Here is a 9,343-nt window from a genome sequence, read left to right as displayed (position 1 = left end):
TTTTTCAAATTAGTGTTTTCACTTTCCTCAAATAAATAGTCAGAAATGGAATTGCTAGATGATATGACAGCTCTATTTTAAATTTTTGAGGAACCTCCATGCTGCTTTCCATAGTAGCTGCACAAATTTACATTCCCACCAACAGTGCACAAGGATTCGCTTTGCTGCACCTCCTCTCCAACAGTTATTACTTGTCTTTTGATAATAACCATTTTAGCAAGTATGAAGTGATATTTCACTGTGGTTTTGATTTGCATTTTCCTGATGATGATGACGCTGTGAAAGTGCTGCACTCAATATGCCAGCAAATATGGAAAACTCAGCAGTGGCCACAGGACTGGAAAAGGTCAGTTTTCATTCCAGTCCCAAAGAAAGGCAATGCCAAAGAATGCTCAAACTACCACACAATTGCACTCATCTCACATGCTAGTAAAGTAATGCTTAAAATTCTCCAAGCCAAGCTTCAGCAATACGTGAACCATGAACTTCCTAGATGTTCTAAGTCTGGTTTTTGTTTTTTTTTTTTAAATTTTTATTTTATTTTTAAACTTTACAATATTGTGTTAGTTTTGCCAAATATCGAAATGAATCCGCCACAGGTATACATGTGTTCCCCATCCTGAACCCTCCCCCCTCTTCCCTCCCCATACCCTCCCTCTGGGTCGTCCCAGTGCACCAGCCCCAAGCATCCAGTATCGTGCATCGAACCTGGACTGGCGACTCGTTTCATACACGATATTATATATGCTTCAATGCCATTCTCCCAAATCTTCCCACCCTCTCCCTCTCCCACAGAGTCCATAAGACTGTTCTATACATCAGTGTCTCTTTTGCTGTCTCGTACACACGGTTATTGTTACCATCTTTCTAAATTCCATATATATGAGTTAGTATACTGTATTGGTGTTTTTCTTTCTGGCTTACTTCACTCTGTATAATAGGCTCCAGTTTCATCACCTCATTAGAACTGATTCAAATGTATTCTTTTTAATGGCTGAGTAATACTCCATTGTGTATATGTACCACAGCTTTCTTATCCATTCATCTGCTGATGGACATCTAGGTTGCTTCCATGTCCTGGCTATTATAAACAGTGCTGCGATGAACATTGAACATTGGGGTACACGTGTCTCTTTCTATTCTGGTTTCCTCAGTGTGTATGCCCAGCAGTGGGATTGCTGGATCATAAGGTAGTTTTATTTCCAGTTTTTTAAGGAATCTCCACACTGTTCTCCATAGTGGCTGTACTAGTTTGCATTCCCACCAACAGTGTAAGAGGGTTCCCTTTTCTCCACACCCTCTTCAGCATTTATTGCTTGTAGACTTTAGGATCGCAGCCATTCTGACTGGCGTGAAATGGTACCTCATAGTGGTTTTGATTTGCATTTCTCTGATAATGAGTGATATTGAGCATCTTTTCATGTGTTTGTTAGCCATCTGTATGTCTTCTTTGGAGAAATGTCTGTTTAGTTCTTTGGCCCATTTTTTGATTGGGTCATTTATTTTTCTGGAGTTGAGCTGTAGGAGTTGCTTGTATATTTTTGAGATTAGTTGTTTGTCCGTTGCTTCATTTGCTATTATTTTCTCCCATTCTGAAGGCTGCCTTTTCACCTTGCTAATAGTTTCCTTTGTTGTGCAGAAGCTTTTAAGTTTGATTAGGTCCCATTTGTTTATTTTTGCTTTTATTTCCAGTATTCTGGGAGGTGGGTCATAGAGGATCCTGCTGTGATGTATGTCAGAGAGTGTTTTGCCTATGTTCTCCTCTAGGAGTTTTATAGTTTCTGGTCTTACGTTGAGATCTTTAATCCATTTTGAGTTTATTTTTGTGTATGGTGTTAGAAAGTGTTCTAGTTTCATTCTTTTACAAGTGGTTGACCAGTTTTCCCAGCACCACTTGTTAAAGAGATTGTCTTTAATCCATTGCATATTCTTGCCTCCTTTGTCAAAGATACGGTGTCCATATGTGCGTGGATTTATCTCTGGGCTTTCTATTTTGTTCCATTGATCTATATTTCTGTCTTTGTGCCAGTACCATACTGTCTTGATAACTGTGGCTTTGTAGTAGAGCCTGAAGTCAGGTAGGTTGATTCCTCCAGTTCTATTCTTCTTCCTCAAGATAGCTTTGGCTATTCAATGTTTTTTGTATTTCCATACAAATTGTGAAATTATTTGTTCTAGCTCTGTGAAGAATACCGTTGGTAGCTTGATAGGGATTGCATTGAATCTATAAATTGCTTTGGGTAGTATACTCATTTTCACTATATTGATTCTTTCAATCCATGAACATGGTTATCACCACTTCCTGTACAGTGTTACGAACCTCCGTCCATATTTCTTCAGGCACTCTGTCTATCAAATCTAATCCCTTGAATCTATTTGTCACTTCCACTGTATAATCATAAGAGACTTGATTTAGGTCATACCTGAATGGTCTAGTGGTTTTCCCTACTTTCTTCAATTTCAGTCTGAATTTTGCACCAAGGAGTTCATGATCTGAGCCACAGTCAGCTCCCAGTCTTGTTTTTGCTGACTGTATAGAGCTTCTCCATCTTTGACTGCAAAGAACATAATCAATTTGATTTTGGTATTGTCCATCTGCTGATGTCCATGTGTAGAGTCATCTCTTCTGTTACTGGAAGAGAGTGTTTGATATGACCAGTGAATAGAAGTGTATATATCTAGTTAATGCAAAAATCCTAATTTAATTGTCAGTTATCTCCTTTATTCAAAATGGCTTTTATCTGTCATCTCTGCTTTGTTTTGTTTAAATTGGGGGAGTAATCTTTTTTTATCATTTTTGTTTCTACTTAATTGGTTTCTATAAGAATTTCTTGACACTCCTAAAAGATTTTTAGATATATACAAAATGCCCTTTTGATCTTTTTTATCTTTTTGATCATTTTTTATATGTTTTCAATACAAAAAGTAAAATAAACAGCAAAATGAAGCAAAGAAAAGACAATTATTTATAGCACCAGTAAATCAATAGTAAGGAAAACCACAGGGGTAAAGGCTGCAGGTGGCCAGCAGTAACTTCAGTTATTGCATAGATTAAAAACATATATTTGTCACACACTTTACTATCATGTAGGCCCAGTAGTGCTTTAAAATTATATTTATGGGTCATTTTTTCTCCTGCCAAAGAAATGGTATTACTGGGTAAACCAAACAGCTGCTTAATAGGTCAAAGTAATGGTTAAGAGCAAAAAGTAAAGAACTGTAAGGAGAGATCAAATTTCGGGAAGACTGAAGAGATGCAGTCAATTTAGGACACCAGAGTTCTCTATTCTTCCTCCTGTCAAACTACCACAGGCTCACCATTGACCACAAAAGGCAGGAGCTCTATTTCATATTTCATCTGAGAATTGGCACTTCTAAGAACCCAGTGCCCATTAGAACCACAATGTGATGGAGGATCAATACTGACTTAAAGGAAATAATGCCTCTTTCTGAACCATAACTGATATTTCCTGTAGCAGAGAGGGTTTTCCCCAAGGGCTGTCAGCCAGAGCCTTAGCCTTGCCTTCTTAGCTCAGGAAACATAACAGCTGTTGGCTGAAATACTTCCTCATTTAGATGCTGGATTACATACATTTATATTTTCTTTTTTCTCAGCGACTTTCCCGGTTCTTGTGTCTTTTATGTTACTCAAGAAATGATGGAAAAGTTAACTCAGGATGGTGGGTTGGTCATGGTTTTTTGTTTCTAACTTTCTTTGTCATCCAAATCTGTATTCTGCCAAGGTCATGTTGGATCCAGCCCAGTTTGTGGTTTAAGGCTTTTATTCTCTCTCTCTCTCTCTCTCTCTCTCTCTCTCTCTCTCTCTCAGGTCTAGTAGATTCTCTGTATTTGAGACCCATTCAACTTTTCAACAATTTCCAACTTTTCATTTAGTTTCAGAAAACAACAACAACAACAACTGTGTGGGACTGTAGAACCAAGTCTACAGTAAGAATCACATAAGGAATTAAATGGAAATAAGTGAGTTTCCCTATCTTAAAGGATAATGACATGTATTCTCACCCTGTTTATTGCCACAGAAACATAAATACAAGATGTGTAGATTGGATTTCCTTACTGGCCTAGCACTAAAAATAGCAGCTGGCCCTGGCCCATCCGTACTCCAATCACCAATGGCCTGGATATTAGCAGTAGTCCTAGATAGATCATACTTCTTTTCACAGACATCAATTACAATATCTTAAAGGTGAAAAAAAAAAAAAAAAACCTTGGATTTGATTCATAAAATAATAGCAGAAGTTTCCTGTCTTTGGAGAACTAAGGAAGCATTCTGATGCTGCTAAGTCACTTCAGTCGTGTCCGACTCTGTGCGACCCCATAGACAGCAGCCCACCAGGCTCCCCTGTCCCTGGGATTCTCCAGCCAAGAACACTGGAGTGGGTTGCCATTTCCTCCTCCAGTGCATGAAAGTGAAGAGTGAAAGTGAAGTCGCTCAGTCGTGTCCGACTCTTGGGGACCCCATGGACTGCAGCCCACCAGGCTCCTCCGTCCATGGATTTTCCAGGCAAGAGTGCTGGAGTGGGGTGCCACTGCCCTCTCCGAGGAAGCATTCTACTTTGCCTTGATGCTTTCATCTCCATTTAAAGAGCCCATGTGTCCAAGTGTGTCACCTTGTATTTGGAACTAATTTCACATAAAAAAAGATACAAGCCTACCGGCGTCAAATTGCGATTTATTTCGTAACTCTGAGCACCTGTATAGAGTTTTCACCAACTTGCAGAGTTGCAGTATCGCCCTGATGTTTGAAGTGAACCATTTAGAAATTAAGTGCATGTTTTTTGTGTGGAATTTGGGTCTCCAGTTCAGCCCACAGGAAACCACCAATAGCAGACTTTTAAAATAGTATCAATAATAATGGCAAAAGACACCTGAACCAACATTGTAATAAAATGTCTGTATAAAAGAGTACTTCCAACTTGGGAGCTTTCTTTACTCATAAACATTTTCTCTAGTTTGCAGTGGGACAGGGAATCCTTCACCTACCTAACTTCATTCGTACTTTGCAGTTGGGGATGTGACTTCCTCAGTGCTACAGCTTGGGCCTCCCAAGGCTGAGAACCAGGATGGAGGCTGTTGGGATGCTGAGAGATAAAGGTGCAGGCTGGAGGGAAGTGCCTCTAAAAGGAGCTCTCTACTTTCTTTTTTATTTCTTCAGTGGTCTTAGGAATGACCTCTTTTTATGTTATTCTGTCTTGTCTATTGCTTCTCAAGAAAGATTCTCCGTCTAAAACCACAGAAGAGTTACATGCCAGCTTGGTTTTTCTTCTTATCACTTTGTGCCTAAAGCTAGCCCAAAACTATCTAAAGTTTTCTCAATAGGGTGGAAACGCTTTTGCCTGCATTGGCTGCCCAGTGTTATCCACCTAATTCTCTGCAGAAGCACATGGTAAAAGAAAAGCCCATCCTCTGCTGGGCGTTTCATCCTTGGATCTGATATAGGTCAAGTAAAGGAGAACAGAAGTATCCAAGGGGTAGCCAACCTTGTTTTTAGCAACACTAGTTTATTAGTGGCCTTGACGAGAGCTGTCTCAGAAGAGTGAAGGGTCAGAAGGGAAGACCCCCAGAGAAGAGAATGGCAGCCCACTCCAGCATTCCTGCCTAGAGAATTGCGTGGACAGAGAGCTTGGTGGGCTACAATCCACAGGGTCCCAAACAGTCAGACACAACTGAGTGTCTGAGCATAAAGGGTCAAAGGCATGATTGGAGCGGGTTCAAGAAAAAAAAGGGAAGAAAGGAAATGAGGCAGCAGTATCAGCAGTTCTTCTGAGATGTTTTGTTACCAAGGCAGCCAACAGTGGAAAAGGGAATAGAGCAGGATATGGAGACGGAGACATTTCTTCTTTAAAGATTGGGGTCGTTACTGCAGAGTACCTGTATGCTGAGGGAAATGGTTGCCTGAAGAAGGAAACCTTGAAAATGCAGGAGAGAAGAAGGCACAGCTGCCACAGGATGGAAGGCAGGTGCCCACCCTGAGGAGTGGTCCTCAGAGGGAGCACGGGGGGGGAAGGAGTGTGGATGCTGCAGTGAGCAGCTGATGGAGGGTCTCTTCTGATCCCTCTGTGGTGAGTGAGGTGAAGGTGAGGGGGAGCAGGCTGGGTGTTTGCTGAGAGAGCAAAAGGAGAGAGGATGGGCTAGGAGAATGGACAAGGAGTGCCAGGGCCCTGTCGGGGTAAAGGTTGTACCTGAAGTTCAGAGTCAGGAGTTGAGGTAGTACCAGGAGAGAAAAGGCGTCTGCGTGTGACCTTGGAGATACTGAGGTAGCTGACATAGGTACACCATCCACAGAGTTATGCGGGCAGGAAGTCTGTCAGAAAGCATTTTGAAGCATGAGTACAGGACATTGCTATTACGAAACTTAGCTTTGAATTACTTAGCACTTTTTCTTGGCAAAAAGCTTTTTAAATTTCTTTAAGACAGCCTTAGTATCTCCAGAGACAGCATTTGGCTCCTGCCACTGATTTACTCAGTAACTAAGTCTAAGCAAATGATTTAACCTCTTTTTGCTTTTACCTCTCAATCTGTAAAATGACAGTGGCAATGTTTCAAGTACAACAAATGCTTTAAAAATAAAAGTGCTACATAAATACAAGCTATTAATAAAATGGTATTTCAACCCTCATGAGTACGGTCACCAGAAAGTCAGAAAGGTCAGAGCATCTGAACAACAAGCCTTGGGTGGCAGAAGCCTCACTTGGAAGGCTTGGGCAGAGGAAGGCACAGCCAGGTACCTCGAAGGAACTGTCACCCTCATCCTTCCCTTTAGTTCTCACACCTGCTCTCGGAGTCTGACTGTTGAAACCTGAGACTCACAGAGGTGAGCTAACCTGTAAAGCCAAGGGGTGGGACTTGGACTTCAACCCCGACGGACCTTAGAATCCCATGCTGTTTTCACTTTGCCACATGTGGGATTGGGCTTGACACGTCATAGCCGGGAAAGGCGTGGAAGACTTTACCTGTGTACAGTATAGACCTGTATTTTAGCCAATCGAATCTCTTCTCTGTCATCAAAAATGTAATGAGAGTTGCCCGGCAGCAAAATAAATTATAGTTTGTTGGAGATATCATCATGATGGAGTTGTTCACAAGAACTCAAATGACAAGAAAAGATAGGAACGTTTGGGAAGGAGCAGTAAGCAGACTAAAAATTTGCACTTAGCTACAATGCAGTTTTCAAACACTTTGGGGCAGGAGAGTTGATCCTAGAAAAAAAAACTTTTGTGTGTGGTCTTGGGAACTGTAGGAATACAGTGTTAGCTGTGCTTTTTACTGCAAACATGATACACATGTTATAAACTAGAGAGATAAACATTCTAAGAGAAAGTCACTGCTCTGTAGATTTTTACTTTTGAGTAACAATTGCCCACCTGATAAAGAAGGTGACAGGAAGAGTGTATTTATTTTCTTCCAACAGCTAAAAGGTGATCAGACTTCTAAAATTTGTTGAGATTGTCCAGAAAAGTGAGTAAAACACTCATCCATCACCGGGAGCCCCGGACAGGAAATGACAGTGCAGTAAATACCTTCAGCAGCTGCCTTTTAATGTACAAGCTGTTTTCAGTTGGAATTTTCAGCACTCACATAAAACACACTGTCATGAGTGACTGCTTCTGCTCCAAAGTCATCGCTGTTGGGATAATGGAACATCTCTCAGCGAATAACCAAAAAACTTTAAATGTCATGTCAAGTTTGTTGAAGCCATTTCAGGCCACGTTCAAGGTTATGAGAATATTGAGGGTTCTGTGTTTGTTTTTTTTTTTTGAGTTTGAGATCTACGTGAGATTACTCATAAAGTTGTACGATGTGAGAATTAATTAGGAGAAAATCTGTTGCTCTTTGGGAAAGTCAATTGGCTAGAGTCATTTAGCTGTTAGCTATTATACCTCTTCCCTCACAGCCTGGAGAAGTTGGGATTGCTGTCATTTACCAAAGAACATACATGTGTGTATAGTTTACAGGTCTGTATTGATACATGTGTATGCATTTGGCAAATTACGACATTATTTTGATTTGCTAGGAAATTTTGACAATTTGATTTTTAATTTCCTGTTAGTTTTTTCTTCTTTTTATTTTCAAAAGGAAATTAATCTCATTATTATTCAAACTAATGCCTGTCTTAGGTGTAGAAATAATTTGCCCACTGCGTATTTATTGAGCACCTACTTTGCTCCACAGCCATCCTAGGCACCAGTGTTACAAGCAGTGTTTAGAACAATGTCCTTGCTCTCAGCGGAGCTTATGTTCTAGTGAAGACAGAGACAACAGACAAGTAAGCAAGTATACGATCTGTCCCGTGGTCATAGGTTCTGTGAAGGAAAAGACAGAGTGATGAAAAGGTGAGTGCTGTTTTAGATGGATGATCAGAGATGGCCTCTCCCAATAGCACTTGAGCAGAGACCTGAATGAAATGCAGGACCAACCTTGCTAATAACTGAGTGATGGGCACAAAGGAAGCAGGAAGTAAGCATTAATACTAATGAAATAGTTGCCTGTTTATATTTTTTAGCTTATTCTTAACCTCTGTGTGTTTATTTTAAATCTTCCTTACTCTTGAATATTTTTTAGTTTAGTCTGTCAAAAAGGACTTGTTTGTTGAGAATAATTATTTCAGTGTTTCATAACGTGCACAATCCTTGCTTATCACAGTAATAAGTTTAATGTTTCTTTCTTCCTTACTGTAGAAAATCAGAAGTTGCAGTTGACAGAAGGGCCACATTCACACTACAATATCAATTGCAGCTCAACAAGGACTGCAGTCGCCAAGGAGCTTAATTATAATCTAGACACTCACACGTCTACAGGGAGGACCAAGGCAGTTGAGAAGAAGGAGGCCTGTGATGCAGAAAGCAACAGAGAAAAGGAAATGGGACTTATTGGCTCTGTTTCTAAAAACGAACCCATTCCTGAAGTTGAAGCCCTGCTGGCAAGATTACGAGCTTTATAAATTAAACTGGTAAAAAATGATTAAGCCAAATATAAAGCCATGCTGTAAGCTGTAACACTTGAAAAAAGTGCTTTTTATATCAGTGACTTTATATAGTTTTAAATTAGGATATATATTAGAAAAATAAAGCTAAATACATGATTGCAGTGCTTTTCCTATGTACTTGAAGTTTTGGCTTATTCAAGATTGTAATGGGCTTTAAATGCTTTTCTTGTCTCCTGGTGTTCGTGTGTTCTATATTTGGTGGTTGAATTATACATAATGCTTCAGAGAGCAGGTAGGTGGCCAGGTGTTCAACAGTGTGTCCTTAAGAAAATACCATCTTTTCAAGTCACTGTGATTTTTACTTTACTATTTTCAGCATTAGTGAACATCAAATCA

The 9,343-nt window shown here is 40.1% G+C and overlaps 1 protein-coding gene across 1 annotated transcript in view; it reads left to right on the top strand.

Moving 5' to 3' along the window:
* Positions 1-9,108, top strand: part of DIAPH3 (diaphanous-related formin 3) — a 563,671-nt gene extending 554,563 nt beyond the window's left edge. The window contains exon 29 of the mRNA XM_010853857.1: positions 8,700-9,108. Within this exon, the coding sequence (XP_010852159.1) occupies positions 8,700-8,962 (263 nt within the window). The 3' untranslated portion in view covers positions 8,963-9,108. The remainder of the gene's footprint in view (positions 1-8,699) is intronic.
* The last annotated feature ends 235 nt before the right edge of the window (positions 9,109-9,343 follow it).

Source organism: Bison bison, unplaced genomic scaffold (genome assembly GCF_000754665.1).
Source record: "Bison bison bison isolate TAMUID 2011002044 unplaced genomic scaffold, Bison_UMD1.0 scf7180017864332, whole genome shotgun sequence".
NCBI lineage: Eukaryota > Metazoa > Chordata > Mammalia > Artiodactyla > Bovidae > Bison > Bison bison.
The sequence above is the reverse complement of the archived record's forward strand: the minus strand, read 5'-3'. Positions and strand labels throughout refer to the sequence as shown.